The following is a 25,830-nucleotide window of genomic DNA, read 5'->3' on the forward strand; positions in this document are numbered from 1 at the left end:
GGAAGATCAGCACTCCTGATACTGTGATTGCCCACAACTTGCCTCACCTTGTTTATGTGGTGGAGTTTCAGAAACCTTCTGAAAATCCATATCATATCCTACGCTCTGCCTCCGTTACTGCTGTTGGTTGTCCAAAGACCTCAATAACATGTCAAATGACCAACCATTTCTGTATCCGTGTTGACTTTCCATTACTGTCTCATTGCTATGATACCTGCTTTTATTAGAGATTTTTATAAAAACTATGATCCTGTATTTTTTTACAGCTCCGTAATATTACATGTGTAAGAATGTAAAGAAGGATGAGTCCTGCAGTTTATTGTCAAATTTCAAGTCAATGTGTATTATACCATGTTGTTGTGTTAATAGTCTATGAATTACTTCTCTTGTTTTTTAGAGTACAATTTTTAGACGTTACAGAGGAGCCTGTCCCGAGTTACTTGTAGGATGGGAAATACACTATTAACACACTCTCTGTTGAGGGGTGGAGTATACCACCATGTCCTTGACATTATTCTCCAATGCTTCAATAATTTTATGTATTGAGGCTTTTGATTTGTTTGTCATATATATATATGTGTTAAAGTGTGTTTTTAAGAGGTGATATTTTTGGTGCCAAGATATTATAGCCGAAACAGGGTGATGAAAAAGAAGAAGGAGCAGACTTTTTTTAACACTCTTCCACTTTGCGTCGGTTGTTATATTCCGTCTTGTGTGCTGATATAATTTTTCCTTTTGATGAAAGAATCCGTTAGCAATCCAGATGAAAACACGGCAAATAAATCCAGAAGGTTGTGTTGTGATCCATCCTCATATTAATTGAAGCCCCCAAGGTAGATATTTCAGTCAGGTTGTCAAAAATCCTAAATGAAAGCAGAATAAAAAGCAGGGGAAAATATCTACTGAAGTAAATGTGGTACTGTGGTACTGCTTCATATTCTTGAAAAAAATATTGGTCCATAAGTATTTTTTTATTTAGCGAATTTCATGTCATTTTATAACATGAATGAAAATATTAATTGTAACATGCAATAGTGGAGTAATTAGAAATGTCAATACCACAAAATTAGGCTTATTTAGACCAAATCAGATGTTTAAAAACAGAAACATAAAAAATACTCAATTTTCTTGTCATTATTAATCTTAATAGTGGGTTCATTTCAGAAATTTGCTTAAATGTGATTTTATTCCCAGAGCAAGATGAAGTAGGATACAAACATAGAATGTATTTTGGTTGGATTCTTAAAATTAATTATAATCAGTTTTGAATAGTAATACTTCATCTTTTAGCCACACCTGCTTTCTCTCTGTGAATGAGACCATTGGTAAAACATTATTAAATATAAAGACAAAATTAATGAACAAAATAAACTTTTTTAGCTGAAATGTTAGTGTATTTAATCCAATGTAATTTCCAAATTAAAGTGAAATTTTACAATTATTACGTTCTTAACACTGATAACATCATCCGTTGAAAACACAACTCAGAACCAATTTGATATTTCTGTATACTTAAGGAACTCATTATTGTTTTTTAACAATAGCACGTTACAAAAGTATAATATATTCACACTATTTCTAGTCTTCGGTTACATGAAATTGCCATAGGCTTTGTTTATTGTAATTTTATATATAGTACTGTTTATTAAATTATCAAATTGAAATTTTCTATTGTATAAAAGACTTGTGTTGTATATGAGACAATAAACTGACTTTAATAAGCACCCGTGTTTTCTGTGGGCAGTTTATTTTCTTTACACGTCTTCAAATTCAAGTTAGTTATGATAAATGGTGTCTCTATATAGTGTCATATCAAGGGTATAATCATGTCTTCCTTCCAATCCTCCTGAGAGGTTCGAGATGCTGCACCCCTTACCAGGAATAACAGAAATTAATTCACGTTTGCACATCAGTTGGCAAGCTACTGTATAAAAATGAAATACTCATTTATTGTTTTTAATGCCTTTCGGTATATATTATGTACACAGAAGACCACAATTTCAGCACAATATGAAATATCGAAACCCTAAGCATAAATGTCTCAAATATTTGTTAAACTAAAAAGCTGAAAAGTCATTTTCTTATAAATATAATTGCAATTGAACTGACTGGGTGTTATCATCCCCTCTTATGCTGAGCTATTGTTAGGTGAGATACTGTTGTGGGTGTTCATAAGTTTTCAAAAATCACTCCTCCAAGAAATAACAGTATAGCTGGATCAAACATAATTCTATCACAGTCTCAGAAACAGGGAAAGAAAAACTGTCATATTTCACTGAAAAACCACAATATCCCACATTTGATAGGTCTGTTCATGCTGTGTCTCAAAGGGGCAGTACTGAACCTCAGAAATGTCTAGTTGGAACTAATATATGTAACGTACACTACAAACACAAACAACAACGTCTCCATCCTGCTTTATTACTACAACGATGACAAAATGTCTCCTAAACTGCTAAACTAATGTTTTTGGCATATTGTTGTTTGTTGAAGTCATGATTTATTGTGATCAATTCAAGTGACTTTGTTGAGAGATTGTTGATTGGCACAGGTGACAAATTGATTTCATTTGTTGAATGTCAAGGCCTAGTGAAAATCATGAAAGAAAAAAAACACAGAAGGAAACCAGTATGTCCTGTTTATCAGGAGAGGAATACCAATGCCAAAGAAGTCTAAGGATTTTAAAAAACATCACATCACATGCATCCTTACACTTCTCTCTGATCTTTTTTTTTTTTTGCAGTTTCTAGCTGTTGAGATATTACAGCGAATACACTCTGTCAAGGTCAAAACCTGAGTGACTACAAGTCACGACCACATCTTCAACCTGGTGCAAAGCATGTAGCTCTGGTGTATAACTTGTATGACTATAACATGCACTACCTGGGTGTAATTTTCACAGTAGACACTGATGCGAGCCTGTGTATGTTTGTGTCTGTGTGTTTCTGGCTCCCCCTGTGACCCTGAATTGGATGAAGCAGTCAGAAAATGAATAGATGCTGGCTCAATGAAATGTCAGTGCACTTGATCCAAAAAGATTTACCGATAATAAATTTGAATTGTTGCAGTTGCACGTATCTTATTATATTCACAATATATTGGTGGGAGAAACTATCCACTCATCTCATCCACTGTCTCCATTTGTAAAAACACTATATTAGGAAGCATTGTAAGTTTTTATTTTATTTTAAGTGTTAAATCCCACTGTTCTGGGAAGAAAAAAACAACTCTCCAACTTAAAAGAAACTAACATTACAAAGCAGTTATAAGGCATTTAATGGAAATACAAGGAAAATGTAGAGACAACTTTAAAGCCATTCAAAACATTGTCAGTTTATCATCAAAATAGCTCCTCAACCCTATATACTTTAACGACTCCTGTATTTTGTTGTTAGTTATATGTATGTTAATTCACATGAACTAAAACCTAAGAGTTAGCTTAGCTTTTAATATTATCAGTAGAAATTGTGTTCTTTGAGTATAATGTTCATAATCATTGTAGGCATACTTTAAGGCACTAGGAATAATAGTTTATATAGTTTAATATTCAAGATTTTTCTATGAGCATTATTTAGTTACTTTTTCATGCTTACACATCAAATGCATGCAAAAGCTCCTTGTGTGTCATTACATCAGAGCTCAATTTTATTTGAGTTATACATACTATTGATATTCAAACCAATTATCAAAGTATTAATACTGTAGAATTCTTTCTATAATTCTTTTAGAGTAATCTTTCTATAATGTTTTTTTAGAGTAATCTTCCAGATTGCCTTCAGATGTCTTTGCCACATTCAGGGCACAAGATGTCATCTCTCTCAGTGAGGAACCCTCGGCCTACTAAGGAGACAGAACATTTCTTGCAGTTGAAGCAATCATTGTGCCACTGGCGTTCTTCAAAGGAAATATACTTGCTTCCTCCAAGTCCTAAGTGGGGAAGAGAAATTATAAAAATATTAAAACAAAACAAATCACAAGATTATCATGGAAGTGTGATATTTATTATCATTATTAGCATAATAACATTTCCTTTGTGTGACACTAATGCATCTTTAACAATTATATAATCATTATTATTTTCAGGGGGTTACCCGATTTTTCCTTTACTTTGGGAACTGTCATCTGACTCATGACAGTGCATTTCTTGAGTGTTATGGAAGTTGTAGATTCCTTTTTGCAGAATTTCTTTATTAAAAAAGCATGATGCTCCTCAGTCATTCATCAGGAAGAAAGCTGCCTTTCACTGTGTACTGTATGTTGAATCCAGTAGCTTTCAAATCCACCTGTGCTTCTTGGTTATTCTGGTGGATATTCCACAGTGGTGGGATACAAATGATTGACATTGATATGTAACAATGATACTTGCCTCTGCCCTATAGCCTGAATGAGTTCTTGTTGGCCATAGAGCTCTGCATTTTTGTATTCTGAATTTACTTGTATTCTGTATTCTGAATTTAATAGCTTGATAACAAGTGATCAAGCTAATAGATCTGAAGGAGTGTAAATGTTGTCTTTGGGTTAAGTCGAATAACAAAAGGCAAAGCAAAACAGGTATACTACTGTTCAGCTTAGCTTAGCATACAGAAAATAAGAGTTTAAAGGCTGGATTGGTGCTCTTGTAGGCTATGAAAGACTCTGCTAATTGTAATTCCACTGCCTATTTCAACTGTATCTTACCTAATACGTGAGAAAAATGTATTTTTTCTCAATTTTCAATGTAGTAATTGAAAATATTTGGCTTCAGTGTCACAGAGTAAGTGGAAGGTACGGCCTGAGGACCACGGTGGAGAGATCAAAGGTGCTCTCTTCAGTCATGATTATCCTCAACCACACTGTTTGGGGCAGCCGTGACTGGAGAGTATGCTTTGGTGGAACTGAAAGACTACCAGAGTTTTGTGCTTTCCTTCAGTGCAGTGGATGGAGGAGTGCCAGGATACAGGGCAGAGCTATTTCATGAGAGTGGTGATCTTGGATTCTTTGTTTTCTTTCTTTAGGGACTTACTGTATACTCTAGTTTAGGTTACTCTGGTGCACAGGGGAGACCATAAGTTTAATATGTTTGCTTTTGTGTGTATTTCCCCTTAGGATGCTTCGGGTCTTCTGTTGTGTGTGTCAGACAGACAGTGATAGACATTCTAATTGCTAGACCAATAAAAAGAGCTATTGGGTAGGATAACTGTCTTGTTTGGTATAGGTCTACGAGATCTTAAGACCCTATTGCAGGGGAAAAGGCTCCTAGAACCCTTAAAGTTGCTAGGTGGTATAGTATGCTACAAATTAAAGAATCTTGAAATTTGGGTTCACTGTTTAACTACAGCTATCCATGACATGAGGATAGCAGCCAACAAAAAATTAAATTCTTTAAGAACTGTATTTTGTCAAAGATACACAAAAATATATGAGAAGATAAATATATAAAGATATATAAAATATGTACGATAAAGATAAAAAAATAAATAAAGATATACAGTGTATGAAAATTTGATGAAATGTTTCAGAACGGTTTCATTTTGGCTGGAATGCAAAGGATTCAAATAAAGCGCCAGAAAAATATGTCTTTAGGATTTCAATGTGGCGTTAGTTTCATTCTTATGTTCAAACTGTGGTATGAGTGTAAAAGTAAATTAACTAGATGTCACATAATCAATCATATAGCTGTGCTTATAAAGCCATTGTTTTCTATATTTTGTTCCAAATCTAAAGCTGAGGAATGTAGACCATATTGTTTTTGTATTAGATTAAATGAAGCCACATGTACAGTATCTATCTTCCTGTACTCTGCTGCCGATGAATGTATTGCTTCTAAGCAAGCTTTATCCTTTCTGTCTAAAGAAGTATAAACACCTGATCTGTGCTCTGGTTTAAAATACATGGCTTTAGAAGTCATTATACAAATATGTATGTTTGTGTTTTTTGTTAAACATATCCTATATTGTAGTATTATTGCAGTTCATTACAGAGGAACATGTTGCAGAGTACTGATTGAGTGCTCAAATATACAGAGGTGCAAAAATAATTTTTAGACCTACTTGCAGTCTTATCTCTGTGCATTAACATGCTAAGCTTTAAAATATGGTTTTTATTTCAAAGGTAATTGTTTAATCTCTACAATAAATACATAAATGATACTATCAAAGTCATGATTTTGCATAATATATTAACTTGCTACATGTGTCATCCAGTCTTTCTTTGCTATAACATAAATACCACTGATTGATACTGGTTGTGATTTACCTCTCACACAATTTAGCAATGTTAGGTATTAAGCTATCTGTGTGGCAGCATGAATTTCATGTAATAGATTAAATGAACAACCAGACTGTCTCAAAGCAACTAGGTCTTGAACTCAATTCTGATAAACAATGCTGTAGCCTATAAGAAAGTTCTTCAAGGTTCCACTGGAATGCATAAAAAGACAGGACTTTTCCTATCAGCTGAAAAGGAGCTTTAAGAAAAGTTATGGTTGGTCATGCAAGTAGTGACATTTATATCAATTTGGTGTTTCCGATTGGTTAACTTGAAGAAAGGTCTTGAAGTTCATCTTATTTATAAAAGAATGTGTACTACCAGGTGACAGAGTGGTGCAGACCCTAGGGTGTGCAATTTATATGTTCTCCCAGTGTTCACATGGGTTTCCTCCAGGTGCTCTGGTTTTCTCCCAGTCAAAAAGCATTGTGGTACGTTCCTTCGCTTCTCGGAACAAATTGACCCTTGTGTGAGTGTGTGTGTGTTTGCCCTGTGATGGACTGGTGTCCCGTCCAGGGTGTACCCTGTCTGCACCTGTTGTTTGCCAAGATAGGCTCCAGCTCCCCTGAGACCCTGAACGGGAAGAAATGTTTAGAAAATAGATGGATGGATGCTTAATAGCGGATGGAAATAATTGAAGCAGAAACAAATGAAAAATGTGAATATTTTCATTAACAGAACAGAAAAGCCTGCTCAAAATATTAAGAGGAATGACAATGTTCGATTAGTAATTGGAGATATTAAAAACTGAAACAGTTGTATGAATTAAAGTAGTCTCTTTCCTCTTTGCCGTATATTTCATAATTAAACATGTCATTTTTAACTTCATTTAAGGATACTGTCTTCCAGAGAAAGGTATTTGAATGCTTATTTCTGCTAAGTACTGATTTTTCAGATAAATGTTTCAAAGCAGTCAATGGACTCAAATTAGATATTTAGGATTTCTGAAAGTGGACTGTTTTTTTTCCTGGCCTATGACAACAGAAAGGACAATAACAGAACATACCACTGATTGGATTTGTGCATCCAGCACACTTCTTGGCATACAGATTACAGAAGCAGTTCAGGCAGTAAGCAAAGTCATCCCGAGATGTGAAACGTTGTCCAGACAGCTGCTTCTTGCATCCAGTGCACAAGAAGCAATCTTTGTGCCAGGGCTGCTCATGGTAAGTCACTCCTCCGGAGGTGATGGGCTGTCAGGGAAAAGTGCAGTCAGATCTTGAATTTTAATGTAAGTACTTGGAGAAAGAGAAGGAGAGCAAGCCTACTGTTTTAAATCATACTTCTGCATAATTGTTTGCAAACAACAGAACAATCTACAGCACCTGCAGTCCAAAATACTATTATTTTAGAGTGTGCTATTGTCATTAAAATTTTAAGTTTAAACCCTTTATTGTGTGTGTTACGTCTCAGGGATGCAGCTGTAAATTGCTTTGTTTGAATACAATTTTATGGGTCAGATCTTATCACAGATCAATTTCTCACAGAGCATTTTTTAATTGATGCCTGGGGACAGTCTCCTGGGTCCGGCACTGTTCACATCCAGCTGCAAAGCAGTACTGGTGTTGCTGCTTTCTTTAGAAACTCAATATTTACCTCATCCTTTCACCCTTCATTTTTCAGATGACATCCAGGCTGTTCTAAAGGAAATGAAGTGTGAAAATACTAAACTGGCAGTGCCAAAAGGGCTGCTACAGAACTAAATGAGTTTGTTAATGCTACTAAATGGCTTGGCACATGGGCTACAGAGGTTACTGTTTGAGTCTGCTGTTTTATTTCTCGTGAAGGATGAGACAAACAGTGTAATAACATTCTATTGTATTAAATCATGTGATGACATGAAGTAATAAAAGGCATAATGAAAGCTTTGACTTAGAGCTGTACACTGCAATACAATCCTATTCTCCTATAAATACATTTATTCTTCCTTAAGTGAGATTCATGAAAAATCCTAAAAATCACTGTTTTATTTATTATATTATATTGTTTAATTGTAATCTATTTACATGTTTCTTCATATTTCTCATAATGGCATGGATAGAATTTTTTACATTTATGATAGTACATGGTGCTTATTTTGTATAGTTTAGTCAAGAAGCTAAGATTTATTTTTACATTTTAACTGGTAGTATAGAACAATTGGCAACCTCATTTTAAAGCTCATTTATATGGTATCAGTACAGTGTACACTAAAGTACAGAATAAAGATCTCAATTATAGTAACATCTAGCATATACTATTCATTAATATGTATAGATTTTTATTCTACATTTTAGTGAGCACATCGCTAAAATGAATTCATTACCCTATCAAACAATTCATAATCGCATCAAAAATAAATGTTTTTGTTATTCCAAAAAAAATGTTACTTCTCGACTCAACATTGCACGTTTACATTTGGGTAGCAAATATGGGGAAAACATTTACATTTTGATTTGAAAAGGCTCAGACATTATAAATAAAGTTGTGTGGTTTCTTCACATTCCGCTAATAGAACACTGTAGAACATACAGAATGTCAAGGAATGTTTAGTACACATGTCTTCTCTACCTTCTTGCACTGCACACACTGCATGGCAAACTGCTTCTCATAACAGGGCACGCAGTAATTATGCGCATCCTTGGGAATGAAGCTTTTGGTTCCTATGGGCTGTTGGCAACGATGGCAGGTGAAGCATGTCTCATGCCAGCTATTGCCTTTGTGCTCCATCTTTCGAGTGCCTGTTGGACAGAGACACGTGGAAGTGCGACAGTTTTTTTAAACATGCAGAGAATGTTTGTAGTGCCTTTAATTACTGTGGGTGCACCTTAATGAGAGGCTTATTCATTTGGCTTTTATTTCATTTAACGGCAGAGGGAAGACAACTTAAAATCTACTAGATGTTTTCTCCTAACTATTGTTACGAAAATTGACACATCACCTTTGAAACCTGTTACATTTAACTTCATACCTCTAAGGTGATGTGGTCTGGAACTTTAAGTAACATCTTCATCGAGTTTCAGGACAGAAAACCTAAACAAAACTCCCAGGGTTCTGCATTCAAATTACTATGTATGAATATTTGGCTTCTTTTCCTTTATGTCAAATGTTTGTTTCCCTCACCCTCTTTCATGATGATCTTCTTTGACTTTGACCTATAACTAAAAGGCAGTCTCCATAAAAATATTGTATCAGTGTAATAATGTCTCAGAAATTGTCCAATCTGTTAGGCAAGCCACACTAATCGTCATTTCTCAGAGAGCCGTAATGGTGAGCAAATTTATATCCATTAATATATTTTTGAGTAAGTGAAAGCTCATAAGTCAGGACAGGACTCACCTGGCATGATGGTTTTCTTGCATTCATGGCATTTGGAGGAGTACTCATTGGAATAGCACTCAGTACACAGCAGGAGCTCATCCTTGGCAGAGAAGGGTTTGTCCACCAGGGAGCGCTTGCACTGAAAGCAATGGAAGCAGTCTTCATGCCAGTGACGGTCCTTGTAAGAGAGATCCTGAAACATTTGTGGGAGAAGCTTAGTGCACTCGTTAGGGATCACACTGAATGTGATCTACAGTACCAATTTACCCATCAATCTATCAAAACAGTTCCCAGTTAATATACCCTGTTGTTTCACATTTAACTCTTGGCATTGTATTATTGTTTTATTAAAGTAGCTTTGTAAATTTGTGAATGGCTGTATTTGTCCTTAAATTTCATTAATCACTTTTGTGCATTTTTCTTACAGTAGGATCTACAGCTTGCAATTTTCTTTTGCTCCTTTCCATGATTTCCAGATGACTCAAACTATTCTGTGTTTGTGCTGCACAGTACATAAGGATTAACAGTATTAAAGGCTATGGTAAAATCCTGAATGATGACATTAGAAATGCCCATGAAAATGGTGGTGCTATAATATTGGAGCTTTAACTCTGTGCATACAAACTGGTGCTGCTCAATCAGAAAAAAAGCAACTTTAATGATTGTGTAACAGCTTATGAGTAAACCAACAAGAATGAATGTTTTTAGGCTCAGTGGTCTTGGAAAATCAGGAAACAATTTGGACACACTGAATTAAAAAAAAATCTCAGGTTCTGTAGCTGCACAGATTACATCTGGTTTGGTATTAAAAGTATAATTTTAGTCTATGAAAATATTTGAGAACATAAGCAAAGGTCATTAAAAATTAAAATGTGTGACACAATGATGGAAAAGAGACAATTATATTAAATTTGCAAACAGAAATGCATTGTAGTAACAACATACTGTAGGAATATAAAGTAATTCAATATCATGTTAACAAATACATTAGGAAGTAGAAAGACAGGATTCACTGATAATGTAATTACCAAAATAACGTTTTTGTAATAAAATACTATATATCAATGGCAACAGAATTGCTATAATAATAAAAGTTGTTTATACCAATAAAAGTCTTTGTGTGTTTCAGTGACAACTAATAATGGTCATGTTAAAACCACAAATCATAGCATTGGATATATAAATATAATTTGAAATGAAGTATTATAGTTTTTAGTTGTTTGTTTTTTGACATGAAGTTTCACCATCTATTTCTTCCTCTGCTTTGTCATGCTTTTAGTAAGTAAAGTAAACAGATCTCTTTTGTAATAAAGCAAATAAGAAAAATAGCTCCTCTGTCACAAGATGTTGGGAGTTCTCACAGCAAGATTAAACTGTAATGAACGATCCTTTACAGAAGTAAAAAGATCACTGCAAAATATTCACAGAAAATACAATCATCTGGGATCAAAAAAATATATTTTCTCTAAACAAAAAAGCAAATACAAGCTTACAATAAAGCACTACATGGATGCCGAAACCATTATTAATGCCATGTGTTGAAATTGTATTTTCAATTTCCAAACATACTTTGGCTTATTAAGATTAGTTGCTGGAAGAGCACAATAAAAATAGTTACGGGATTCCTGAGCACTGAGCTAGCAGCCCTGAAGGATGGTTTGTTTACAAAATGGGAAATTTCCTCATTCCATTCATAAGATCCTTATACCAGACTCCTGTTTCTAGTATTTGTTTAGAGTCCCAGCTACTTTATATCACTAAAGACTACAAGAGGGTAGAAACAAACGTTGCATCCTTTATAATCCTTGTTCTGAACCAAAATCTTCAAGGACTCCAAAAACATTATGTAAGGCTCTTTTTAATTGTCTCCAGATGACTTCTGTACTTTGTCAGGGTTTAAAGCATTATTGCCATTGCCCTAAATATTACAAGAGCCCGTATAAGCCTAAGACTTCTCTGGATTATCAGATCCACAGTCAAGTTTAATATTGTTATTATGTTGATTTTTACAACCACTCACTACATGGGAAACTTTCTAAGTCTCAAAAGGAATTTTGTGACCAGCTGATTCAAAAAAGGGGAGAAAAAGTTTGAGAAACTTTTAAAACCATGTAGTTTTCTTGGAAAAGCAGAATGGTTCAGTCAACCAGACACAACTTTTCATCCATTTTCTTTCTACTTTAGCCAATATAGGGCTGCAAGGCAGCCAGAGCCTATCCCAGCAAGCATAGAGTTCAAGACAAGATACACCCTAGATGGGACACCAGTCCATCACAGCGCACACACAGACAGAGATGCACACGCACACTATCGGGGGGGCTATCTGCGTGTAGCTTGCATGTTCTAACAATGTTCGTGCAGGTTTTCTCCAGGTGCTCTGCTTTCCTCCCACAGTCCTAAGACATACTGGTTGGTTAATTGGCTGCTAGAAAAAATGCTTGTGTGTGTGAATGTGTGCATGTTTCTGTCTGTGGGTCCAGGTTGTATCCTGCCTTGTGTCTGTTGCTTGCTGAGACAGGCTCCAGCTCTGCCGCAATCCTGTATATAGAAAATAGATGGAAGGATAAATTGATAGCAATAAGAAAATGAATTTCTTATTTTAGATGTTAATAGGATCTAAAATATCGTTTCAGGAGAGAATTCATAATGTTTGATGTGGAATGGCAAAAATCAAACTGGTTTGTGTGTGGGAGTTTTGTTCCCTTGTGCTGCCTGGTTTACTAGAACATACAAAAGCTACAAAAAGAGCTACAAAAGACTGAGGAGGTTCATTTCAGTTCTGGAGTCAACATCCGCATTGTGTAATAGGGATTTCATTTGCTTTTGTTGCCTTCATGTTTGATTATCCTCTCTATATATATTTTTGTATTGTAATTTTATTTTCTTTGAACACTGTGAATAGCAAGTTCATTCCTGCTCCCTCCCCACTTCCTCTCTACTAGGGATGATTTCCCATATGGGTTCTATTAGTGCAAAAACAAGCATCACTACGTGAATGTAAGTGTAGGAATTTTTAGATTTGCATTTTTTTGCGTTTCCTGGTTCTCACTTTAACTGTATCACCACTTTTCAAACGTATCTCTTATTTTTGCAGAATAATTCAAGAACAACTTTCAGAAACAAATCTTATTACTGAGGCATTTTAACTGAGAAGAGGACGTCTATTAATCTTTTTATACAGTTTATGTGCTACACAATTATGTACAAATCATAGTGCTAATGGACTTTGAAATCTGACTAAATCTTTTGCCTGTAGTCAAGAACAGTGTAGACTTGCTAATTGAATGGAAAAAACAGGGTTCCTCAGTACTAGCTTCAAGGAGAGGGCCTGCTGTTCAGTTCAAGGTCTCTGCCAAGGACAGAACAAAGATTTGATCAACCTGAGGTTTGCAGTGGCTCTGGAGATCACTGTACTTCAAGTCTCACTTAATTTCGAACCTAAGGGGTACCTCATCATCTTTATTGACCTAATTTACTTTACAATTATTCAGGTGTGGAACCTAAATAGAAAATTCCAGGACATTCTTTCATTATTTTACTTTATGAATCATTTTTAAATGTGGCAGAATTTAGTAATGCACAGATATGGTGATTTTTAGATTGCAGGATTGGGTCCCACAACAGCAAAACATTCAAGAACAAAACCTTTTCCTAATCCGAAATTATTGTTTTTGAAAAGACCATGTTAATTCTTACTGTCCCATTCACCAGAGTTCACATTGTTTCCCTAAAAAGGACATCCCATATTTTAGACTTAGAAAACACAGAAAACTTGAACCAAAATGCAAATAAAAATTATTTACATGTTTAAGATTAAACATATTACAGTGTTAAAATGAAAATGTTTCTAAGTCAGTATTAAGTAGAACCGCCACAAATATGATAGGCTATTACATAGATGTCCTGTATGGCTGCAGCCAGCTAGTGAGAATTGGCTAGTTGCAGTTATGTTGACGACTTTGCCAAGTTGTTCCCACAAAAAAGAGTCAGATCAGAAGATAAAGCTGACCATGGCCAAACCATTGTTTTCTGGAAGTAGTGTCTTTCTAATCCCAGTACTTTGTCCTGCTGGAAAATTGACACTTCAGGATTCACTTTGAGGAACACAAAATGTTGGCTCAAGGACTTCCTCAGTGTAACACTGAGCAGTAAGGTGCCCTCACTTTGGCCAAAGACATTCTTGTGTAAAAGGACATTCTTCTCCAAATCATCACACAGTCAGCAATGTTCAGTTGGCTTGAACAATTAACATAATTATCACCGTGATTGTTCTAGACATCAGGTCTGTCGAGGGAAAGACAACACTCATTAATGAATAAAAAATTTCACCACGCTCTAGCATTAGCTTCGATATTCTCTGGTCCACAGAAGATAGTTATTTAATTTTTCCACTATTCATGGTAACCCTGCAAGGCATCCAAGAATACAGATAATTTTTAAGCAAACAGAAAGCTACAGTCATTCTTCTGATGTACTATCTACAGTATACAGGATATTTTCTTGCTGGAAGTAATGCTAGAATCACTGTAGTCTGAAGATGATCACAGAGATAAAGGTTTTGATCCTGGGCCAGTGTGGTGACCTTTAGCTTTCCTGGATTTCTGGACTCGTCTGCTGATTGTTGCAGCTGGGTCCCTCATTGTCTGGACAAGCAGTGTTCAACCATTCCAATAGAATGATTGAGGTGAACTTCACTACTCCAGCAGGGCATATTTACTGATTTCACTGTGCTTGCTTTAAAATTATGCTTGTTTGACTTAGTCAGAATATTAATTAATCATTTCTTCAGTTTTATTACCAAACACTGATCACCTTGTGTTTTTATGAAATGTCATGATTGTGGATCAGTATTTTGTTATCCTGGGGAACAGTATTATTTTAACAGTAAACAAAGATATATGCTCACTATTTAGACGATAAATAATGTTATGTACTGTATGTGCTTTCACTGTGCATTAATGTAGCTTTAAAACTGAAAAGCCATATATTGTACTTTCCAGTTTTCCCTTGCAAGTTCATATTTTATCTTCTTGCAGTCATTCTTTTTCATTTTGAAACTGAGCGGATTTTGCACATTTTGTCTGCCTCATGTTAATTAATTGCTAGTAATTTCATGCTACGACAGCCACAGCTAAGTTTTTTGAGCAACTACAGAGAAATATGTTGCACCTCCATGGCCTAGCTGCTCAGTGAAGTGTAATAAAAAATCATCTAACATAGATCTGATAGTCTGAGCTCCTGACAGGGCAGCTCCTGCTGTGCTCATTTACACAGTGAGTGATTTCAGTTTGAAGAGCATTCCTTCGCATACCAATGACTTCTATATGTTTTCTACAGAGCCACTGGATAGTCTTTTCACTTTTGTATTGCTCTATTTTTAATCTGATACAAATTTAGCACCCATGTATGCTATTAGTTATTACCATTTATCTTTTTATACCCAATAACAATGAGAAATATATTAATATTAATACTAGTAGTGGTACCAGCTGTAATAGTAGTCTTGATAGTGGTAGTAGTAATAGCAGTGTAGTAGTATGCTATAAGCAATGTTGTTACTGTTAGTTATCAGTTAATCACCTAAAGATATACATCTGTATATTTGTGTATAAAGACCAGAATGGACCCTTCCATAGATATATCACAGAAGGCAAATTGACTCCTTAAAGATGTTTTTCTAAACATTTTCTGTAATTTATGTATGGAAAACTTAAACAGAACGCTATTCTTTCCTATCTATACTCTTCTGAGCAATCAATATCTGCCAGAGATAATAACTTCACTAGCTGATTCATGAATCTAATGTTTTGACTCAATTTTTACTCAGGAGCTGTGATTATTTTGTGTGATTTTAGTGACAGTACAGGTGAAAGTGAAAGAGACATCTAATAATGTGCGTATTACCATCAGACCTCATTCACAAGGACTGTAAGCACCATGAAATTCAGGTGTGAACATCAACCATGTGAGCTCGGTCTAAACCAAAACTCTACTGTAAGTCTAGAGATCAGGAAGTCAGCACAAAGTACTTCTACCACACCTTCCTGGAATGTGTCAAAGAATGAAAGTAATCCCAAAGGGTTTGCAAGCATCAGAGAGAGTGGGAATTGATTAGCATACAGGCAATTCCTAGGGCAATATTTGCACTTCAGGCAAATCAATTTCAAACATGCCTCCATGTTTCTAATGAATAAATTATGGTGTTTGGAGCAGAAAGTGACACAGGGGATAATTGATAGGAGGCAAACACAGCCCCCTGATGGGATGTGTGATGACTACTGGAGGGTGGCAATGTGACATACTTTGCTGTTGCACCCGATGGGTTTCTTGCATTCCTCACAGGCGTTGGAGTAGAGACTCTCATAGCACTTGACACAGTAAGGGTTCTCCTCCCGAAGGATGTACTTCTTCCCAAACAGGGACTCTTTGCAGTAGTGGCAGTCGAACCGCTCAGTCATCCTGACTCCAGGGAGCCGCCTCACACCTGACTGTGAAAGAAGAAGCCTAGAGCATTCTGTGGCTTCATTAGTATTGCAGGTAAACATAATTACTTTAGACATTCATTAACCTCGGGGCTCTTGGGAAATCTTCTGAGGAAGATAAGGACACTGTTCAAATTTCAATTAAACCGATTTTGCCGCGTGTGCATTCAGCGTTGTATATCGAAAATAACACTGAGGTTAAAAAAAAAAAATTCAGATACTACCTATCTCAATAAACATAATGCTCTACTACAGTGCAATTAATTTTTTGGTAAATTAAAGCTAATGCTAGCACTGCACATTCTATACAGTATAATTTATATATGCAGAATATGTGTGCATACAGTACATATACAGTACATATATTTTCCATTAGTGAACACAATTGAACAGGAATATAGTAATATCAGCGACAATTGCGTCTGTACTACTTTCTTGATTATTAGCACCTTATGTATGCAGGAGGTACAGTATAAGATCTTACAGGTTTGAAGTTCGTGTGGAAAAGTGGGATGTACTATGGTCTTATCATTAGTTTTACCCATAACTACAAATTAATACATGCATTACCATAGGACTTGTTGTTTCCTAATTCATTTACATTTGTGAATTAGCCCACATTCGTAAAACTGGAGCTACTGTATACCAACAAGATGAAGTATCAGTTCCTAAGCAGTCTTCCGTATGATTCAATAAAGTGTGTTGACAGTAACAAAAAATACATTTACATTAAGTCCAGAAGGAAAAGAATATTAAGTAGTCCCGAGTCAGAAACTTTCAGCAAGTAATTACATAAACAAAAAGTGTTTCAGTCCATTGTCTTTGTTTAAAGTCTGACTGGAAACATTCAAAAAATTGATTAGAATCTAATCTCATTAATACAGAATAAGGTTGTGCTGCAATCATTTCCAAAGTTTTTGTTTTGTTACTTTACTGTAGGTAAAGTACTATAATGTAGTTTTAAATTCCCAATTGAATTTGGGATTGAGAATGATGTTGTATTCTTGAGCAAGGAGCTTCACTTAGAATGCTCCAGTAATGTTCATAGCTGTACAAATGGGTACAAATGGCTAATTATTATGCACTTCACACCAGGAACCTTTAAGCCTACAGGAACAAGACAATATTTCAAGGACCAGTTGATGAGGTTAGTAACATACTGTATGGACAAAAAGCACAGAATGAGTAAAGGTGAAGGAATTGGTTCCAAAACACAGGCAGCAGGACTTTAGTCTGCCAACTCAGTTACATAAGTGGCACCCACAGTATAATATTAAAATGGTGGAAAAAAGAACTATAGAATTATGTTGTCCCTTCTTAATGAGACTGGAATACAAGGAGGATCTGCCAGGTGTAAGAACATCCCTATAGGGCAGTTACAGTCAGTCCCAACCTCAACCACAAAGGCTGAAGACATTGTCCTACAGTAGAATCTGTGTAAACAATCAATTTACTTAGAAGAAATGCTACAGAGCTTGTTAGCACTGTTAATAACTCAGAAAGCACAGGCACTGGAGCAGTAGGTTAATATTTGAAACAAGGCCTTTCTGGTATTCATCTGTGTCAAGACTAAGAAAAGGAGTTTTTAACCAGTCAGTGTTTAACAGATGCTTTAACACAGCAATATATCTGGTAATTCTTCTCTGGACTGATTCCAGAGCACCATGATTTGGTGCATCCTGATGATCAAAATAGTACAAAATATTTTAAATTTTACTGGTTCCTTGTACAAAACAACACAACATCCAAATACATGCATTATTTTAGAATTATTATTTCATTAAAGACTTCACCGAAAACCTTCTAAAATCTCATACATCTGTTCGTACCCATTATTATACCCATTATTTGATTATTCAGATACAGTAAGTCTAACAACATACTTAAGGAAGACCTACTTTTTCTAAATCCATGTTGATTATTCTCATCCCTGTAACTATGACTATAACTGTATTATCCTAATAGTTCTAACTATTAATCTTAAAACTTTATCTTTGAATATTTTTTAAGTGGGAAACCATGTAGTTTCTGAGACCCTTGAGTCATCTAGGTTACATTCTTGTGCCTGAATGCTCTTTCTGATATGTAGGGCTACACTTTCTGTTCATCTTTCCTGACTCATTGGAATGCTGTGTATTGACTAATGTTCTCTTCATCTTCATTTTTCTTTATTAGCCGTGTTTCTGTAGTACCAATTACATCATAACTGCAGTAGTGTCTATCTCTTATTTTGCTTTGAATACTCCTAGTGTTTAGACATAAACACTAAATTGCTTAGTCTTTAACTAATTACTTAATTACTGGTCCTTTGATATCTTATTTTTCCTTTGGGTTCTCTTTTCAACTTTAGTCTCCACGTATCTTCCTTGAATATTTCCTTTGGATTCTCCCCCCTTGTTCTCTCATTAGAAAGTTGGAATTTTTCTTTAGATCTCTACTCCAAGCTGATTGGTGATCCCACTTCATTCAAATGTAACTTGTACAGATAGCCTTTTGCTTACAGTGGTTAAGAAAGCTGAAGCACAATAACCTCTGCTACATGTTGTGTTTATGGAGTAATATTTACTGTTCATCTTTGCATGGTACAGATCACAATTTTTGCCCTGCTGTTCAGTTTTTTTCCAAGGTCTTTGAATTTGTTTCATAGAGAACAAGTCCTATTATGCCAGTTGACCTAACAAGTGAGTGCTCACCTGCCTTTGATAGTTGACATTGAAAAGGTTTGTGATATTTCTCAGAATTAATGTTTTATTTCTAAATGTGCTTTGCTTATTGAACCAAAACTAAATGTGTTTTAATCAGTTTTAAATCTGCACTCAAAACATTAAGCATCCCTAACTACTGCTGTTCTCTACAATATTATAGGTTAGCTTTACAAAACCCAGTACAAATTACTGTTGAGTCAAGATTAAATTCTGGACAGAAGACCTAAAATATTGTTACCATATCCAGCAAAAGAAGAAAATCAGGACTGAAGTACAGCTGTTTTAAACCTGCAGATTGTTTTTCTTAGACTAAAATCAGCATAACATGAAAAAGATTCACTCCCATTATTATGTCAAAAGATAGTACAACCAGCAAAAGGAAAAACTATTCAACGTATCTGTACTTAGTCTTTTCTCACTGAATGCACAATTGCTATTAATCTTGTTCTGAAAGCTTAATTGGGGCACAAACTAGATAGAATTGCAACAGCATTGATGTAATGTTACAGTAGTTGGTCTAATCTACAGTATAATTCTATAGTGGGCATGTAGAATGGACAACCTAAATTCTCATCTGATGCATTAGTATAGTACAGATAAATAATGAAACATACACACATAACAATGCATTAACCTGGAACCTTAACTTCCTCTTAGGTTGGATAATAAGAATCTTTAAAAGCAATTGCTGCAATGCTGTGGCAATAATCACTACTCACAATTCAGGCCAGAGTTGGCTAATATCTTCCCTGTGAAGCCCAGGTTATCACAATCATAAAGCAGTCCAAATCAGGCACAATAGCTCATTGGTTCTGTTGAAGCCATTGTCTCCAGATCTCCCTGGAATTTTGCTTTCTGCATGCAGGCAACACCTCTACTATCTGCTAGCAACCCAGCAGTGAGTGTTCGAGTGTTCACTGTGAGGGCTTTGCTGCCTTAAGAAACCCCCTCTATGGTTTTACCATATAAGGAGGTAAAAGCTGGGAAACCTCTCTCTTTTCATGCTGGCTGCAGCTGGCAGCAGACACTATCATTTCCATTGGATTATTTATCAGTGCTTTATTTTTTTCGCTTGTTTTTTTTTTCTTTCCCAGAAAGCTGCTACTTGTTTTAGACAGGAAGAAGACGCTTTGTGTAACATCAAACATCAGATATTGTAGAAGAAGAAGAAAAAGAGTGTTCAGTGCTTCATGACCTATCATCCTACGTACCTACAGTACATTTGTTATGCAATCTTTAGACTTTCAGCTGTGGCACTGTATCATGAAAGGTGCTATATAAACCAAATAATTTGAATAATGAAATTACAGGTGAACAACAAGTTATTTTGCAGATATATAACATTTTAATGTGTTGAAGGGTTATGGTTATTGTTTGGAATGTGCTGTTCTTTGAATATGTTGGTCTTGTTGTTGTTAGACTAGCAATGACAACAGAAGCAAGAAATCGTTTTAAACCATCCTTCCAGAATTAAGCCATGATCGAATCAACAAATGATCAAGTTACTTAAATGAAAATGCCTTTGAAAATCAAAGTCACATTTCAACAGTAAATCTTGTCTATGACTTTGATGTATGTGCACCTGACTTCAATACTAATTTCTGTAATGGTCAAGCATAAACTTTCTTTCACAGCTGCTGACAAATAAAGATTTATAGCAAATGCTTTTGCAAGTTTTATACATGATAATGAATAGCAACGTGATGCATTTAATTCCTGGGAATTAAGTTATTTTTAATTACTGTAAAATATTGAATCAGATTATCAAGTGTGTGTATCAGTATGTCTGACAGAAGTATTATTTAATGTCAATTGTAATAATGTTTTGATTGTTTTAATTTGACAAAGTTTGATTTTGCTTCAATAATAATAAAAAAAATCCACACAAATTGTTACATTTTGTATGTTTCTAATTTTTTTCTACTGTCTTCATTTACTATATGTTTTAAGGAAGTGCAAATTCCGGTGTTTACAAAATATTTGGTCCAAAAGAAAAGCTAAACATAGCTTAGAATCCACACAGACAAGAAATATGCTTGCTGAAGTCTAAAGAAAGACATTTGTTTGGACATGATTAATTTCTCATGTTTTACTCCATCGTTGATAGCATGTGGTCTGTAAAGTTTGAACCACCATTTGAAAGCACAAATCAAATCTTTCTCTCTCTAATTAGATTTTAAAAGGCAAATAGGCCAATAAGAAACATGCTTCTCCTGTTATACACAACTTGTCTATTAAAATTCCTTCTGAGGGCAAAAAATAAATTTCACAAGGTTATTGAGGTATGGTGAAAGAGGTAATCATTGTTTCTTTTGTCATAACTTGAAGTAAACATTTTGCTTTGTTTGAAATGAATTATTTATGTGAGATGTTCTTTAAAAGGAGTATCCTGAAAGTGTATGTTGTTAAATTTAGTGTAACTGTATGTAGTCTCATGTTTACTTTGGTTTAACCATAGTTTTATTATGGCATTAGAATCCAATGGATTTAACATAATTCACTTTAATGATGCTCTATACTTCTACATGTACCATTGGAATATCATAATAAACCATTCATTACACATTTCCTAGGGAATGTAACCTATAATACTGTTGTACTATTTTCCAAAATAATTTTACGTAAGGGAAAGGCTTTAAAGATGATAATTTAAGATTTTTTTTTTTGCTAAGTTTCCAGCTAGATTCCTCACTGACTTACAGAGGTTTCCTCTTCACAAGGTACAGTGTATGATACTTTGTTTCCACACCACCTGCAATAGAAATGTCAAGGTTTTCAGGCCAGCTTGGCTCATAACAACCTGAAAGAGCTCATTATTGAGTTAATTGGACCAGTTCCACAGCTTCTCCTAGCTCTTCAGGTGCTGGTGCTTTAAACCAAACTGAAAAACCTACAGACAGACCAGCTCCACATGATCAGGACTGGGGATCCTTGAGAAATGTACTGTAGAACAGAATCCATATGCTCTTATTATTGTTATTTTTTAATGTAAACAAGTAAAACATAGGTTTCTCATTAAAAATCATTTCAAATAAATAGTAAAATCACAAAGTATGACCCTATTTACACTAGCAGCAAAAAGCAGCATGAATTATAGAAGTGAATAACTATCACCAAATTGTTGAGAAGAAGAGGAGTATCACATTAGTTTTCTTATAAATGAAGCCCATTTAGACTAAAGCACTTCAGGAAGTCAATTCCTTTCCTGAAACTTAGAAAATTGTTTTTTTTTTTTTTTTTTTTTAGTATTTACAGTTTTTTAAGCAGTTGGCACAAATATCTGTGGAAATTACAAACACCACACCATATAGTATATTCTGTCTCTCTCCATCTCCAGGTGCAATTCAGGTTACATAGCCATCAGATTTATGTGATGAACAAATCAGAATGGGGCACCAGGGAATAACCATGGGAAAGATCAGGAATTATGGTCTGTGGTGTTATCAGCAGTTTTTCTCTTATTGATTTTCTGCCTAGACCCAAAAATATAAACTAACTATGGAGGAGGAAAGAAATAAAGAAATAACATTTTGAACAATTCGTTTTCTTTCAAATGTGCTTCTTTTAAAAAAAAAACGGCAAATTCAAAAACCTTGACAGTATGCAGCAGAACGCAGATATAGTTGGTCGCTAAATGCTTTGATTCAGTCCAAAGCCACTTTCTAATTTAATTGTGTGCCAAGTGGTCCAAGCCTGCTTCCTAATCCCAGCTGTCATTCAGCACTCTGGCAAATGCTCTTCAATAGAAGTGAATGTTCCAGTGATACAATGAGCTAATTAAAGAAAAAAGTTCCACTGTTCTCCCCCCAAGGAATGCTTGTTTGTCATAGATTGGGAATGCTACTTTGCTACTAAAGTAAAAGAAACAGGTGGTAGTCTTTCAAAGCCTTTCAAAAGATGCCGGAGGTCAGTATTAGTGATAATTAACACACACATTCCCCCAACAGCTCACAGCAGAAGGAAAGATATAGAAAATTAGTAACAGGGATATACAGGAGATGAAATTGAGTGAAAAATTGACGTCAAAAACTTCTCATATATAGGGAAGATCCTAACACATGAAGAAGAAAACTACCACAGAATTAGACTTTTACGATATTTAAAACATACTGTATACCTGTACTAAACAAAAGCCTTGCAGTGCATTTAGAAAGAAATTAAATATGTCCCTCTTGTGTATCTTGGAAAACTCTACCACTGTAAGTTGAAGGGGTATGCAAAAAATATGCAAAAGATCTTTTGTTCCAGGTGTTCCAAGCCCATGAGCACAGAGAACACAGATTCCTTGAAACAAAGTAAAGCCCATCCAAATTCCCTGCACAGCCCATTGGAATGCCAAGTTCTATTTAAAGTTCAGAATGGGATTTAGGTCCAGAACAAAGAATTCTAGAAAAAGTACTGTATATTGCTTACTGTATATCCAACTTGTTTTGCATTTAAATAGCTTACTGTAAATTGTTAAAAATAAAACTCTTCTATGTTGAAATATTCAGAACATTTTTGTATTGATACCATTTCCAAACTACTTTTCCAATTTTTAAGGCATGAAGATAAAATATAATACACCAAATTTTGATATCTATGCCACAGTTGCTTTAATTGATATTATTGGAAATACCACGTAAAAGAATGGTGTTAAAATATTGCTTACTCTGTTGATTGACATCGCATTTTTATAAGCAATTTCATAGTATAAATTAATGGAAGAGTTATTTTTCATATATGTGACACCAAGGTATGGTTTATATTTTTACATAAACCATAACAGTACTGACAAACACATTAGAAATCCTGCAGTTTTCCATGGTATTTTGTTCTATAGTTACTATAGATACAATTTCATTATGATATGACAGGGACACCTATAAAACAGAGAAATTTTGACAATCTAAGAAAAAAATCAGATAAAAAATCTCACTACTTTACTGCTTTGCGATATTTGTTGTATTCAAGTAGTTAATCAATTCAAGTAGTAGTGTCATTTAATTTAAAAAAAAATCCAATTAGACAATTTTACAGGTATTTAGTGACTGATGATTTAGCAATAAAACTGATTGTTTCTTTCTAGGAAAAGGGGATCTTACCCTATATTATTCAATTGAAATGTTTATGCCTCTCTCACACTGTTACTCCCTTTAATCATTTCCAATTGTGCTTTAGTGCATGCACGGTTCATTCTGTTTTAATAGTGTGTAATTATGCAGCAAAATATTGTCAAAGTAAACTAATCCCATAGTCCTGAAGGAGTGTCTGTAGCATAATCCAAAACAGAGACAATACATGTTGAAATTTAAATTAAATAATACCTGTGAAAGACCATCATATATACATTAACCAACAAATGTCTTCATCCAAATGAAAACTTAATCCTCTTATTTTAATCTTAATCAACTATGAGAAGGCACTGAGAGCATCAATTTCAATTAAAGGTTTAAAGTGGTTCTCATGGGAAGATCTTTAATTAGCAGTATTATTTTTATATGCATTATCAGCTTTCATCAATTTGTTAATGATATCCCCTCAGTGGGTATACATACCACTCCTTATTTTCTTTCATTAAGATGCTTTCACTTTGATTGACAAATGAAATATTTTCTTATGTTTAAACGGCCGTTTTGTTTTTAACACTTCAACATGCATAGAAAAAAAACAACTTAGAGTTGTAGGATGCAAGTCAAAAGTTCAACATGTAAAGTGTGCTAAAATGAAAATGTTCTCTGTTACAAATCAAAATGTCCCCAAAATGTAAAGGAATTGATGCTGTTTGTAGTGCAAAAAATACAGTGCAATTCCAATATTTTGAGCAATACTGTTAATACAGAAAGAAAATTCTGAAGCTCGTCTGTTGTTCATGTCCTAAGACAAAAATATTTAGATAAAACTCACAGTCTGAAAAATATACCATCCTTAATTCTAAGGTAAATAAGGATGTAGGAAGAAAAATCCCCTAATTACAATGAAATTATCAGAATGCATAGAACCTAAACTTTCTGAGAGCGGAAGTGAGGAAGTCCTTACCTTTCTATAGTGATGTGCTGCTTCCCAGAGCCCCAGCCAGAGAATGAAGTGACTGAGAGAATGCTTCTGAAGTTATTGCTTTATTGGATTACTTGACCTATGGATCTGGTAATTGGAGGGACGGGCTTTCTTTATCCAGATGAGCTATAAATACAGTGTCTCCAAAGCACCCGACATCCACAAGAGATAAGTCCACTTTCACTGTGTGCCACTGGCCTTTTAAGGCTTCACATTGTAGTTCAGCACACCCCTGAATGGAAAGCCTCCAGCCTGATCTTAGAAACTGTATCCCACTGTCCAACCACCCCCCAACTCTCCCCCCATGTCAAGGACAACCATTAAAAAAATCAACTCAGCTGTGTCAGCTTGCAGCCTAATTAAAAAGAATTAGCCAATTTAGCAAATTAAAAACATGCTATATTGCTTATGCTACATACTAAAATGCATTTACGACAAAATTAGAACTTGCAAATTGTGAGAAATGTATACATTTTCACAGTGTTAAATTCGAAATGTCTTAGCTACCCGGCTGAACGAATAAATGTGAATAAAAAAAACGTGCTCACTCACATAAAGTGAAAACCCAAACGTGGTATTTCCAGAACTTCTGATATGTCCCATGAATTAATGCTGTTCCACGAGAGGCACACTGTTTTGAGTTTTTTGAGTTTTGAGTTTTTATAAAATATCTGTCAATGGCAACAGCAACAACTCCGAGGAGTTATAAAGTGGTGTAAACTGCAACTGAAACTAAATGTAGTTTACAAAACATCAGCAATGGGCTATTCCTAAGTGAACAGCAATGCCATTGCCACCTCCAGTCTTCAGTCATCTGCAGAATTCCCCTTTTTTCATTCCACCACTGACCTAAAGTACTAAATTGAACTTATTTGCACAATAAATCTTAACTTAGTTGTTTTAAGCTTAACAGTCTTGATAAATAGCTAATTAAAAACCTGAAACAGGATCTAAATGGTTGTAGTCATCCATTCCTGCTGCCAAGACTGCAAACAGCGGTGTGCGAGAGATGTCTTGGTTAACAATTGTTTAAAAGAAGGTAAGAGATATTTCAAATTTTC

At 34.9% G+C, this 25,830-nt stretch overlaps 1 protein-coding gene across 2 annotated transcripts; it reads right to left on the reverse strand.

The window, feature by feature from the left end:
• Positions 1-3,260: 3,260 nt before the first annotated feature.
• Positions 3,261-24,869, reverse strand: LOC102696476 (four and a half LIM domains protein 2). Of its 2 annotated transcripts, none has more exons than XM_006639154.3 (6): positions 24,752-24,869; positions 15,849-16,034; positions 9,565-9,739; positions 8,797-8,966; positions 7,253-7,439; positions 3,261-3,927 (listed from the first exon to the last, which is right to left on the reverse strand). In XM_006639154.3, exons 2-6 carry the CDS (start codon positions 16,002-16,004, stop codon positions 3,776-3,778), a joined length of 840 nt encoding a protein of 279 aa, XP_006639217.1. In that variant the 5' UTR covers positions 16,005-16,034; positions 24,752-24,869; the 3' UTR covers positions 3,261-3,775. The 2 variants fall into 2 exon arrangements, with proteins under 2 accessions (XP_006639217.1, XP_069035262.1); XM_069179161.1 differs by lacking the exon at positions 24,752-24,869 and adding an exon at positions 21,434-21,455.
• Between the last annotated feature and the right edge of the window lie 961 nt (positions 24,870-25,830).

This window comes from Lepisosteus oculatus, chromosome 15 (assembly GCF_040954835.1).
Source record: "Lepisosteus oculatus isolate fLepOcu1 chromosome 15, fLepOcu1.hap2, whole genome shotgun sequence".
NCBI lineage: Eukaryota > Metazoa > Chordata > Actinopteri > Semionotiformes > Lepisosteidae > Lepisosteus > Lepisosteus oculatus.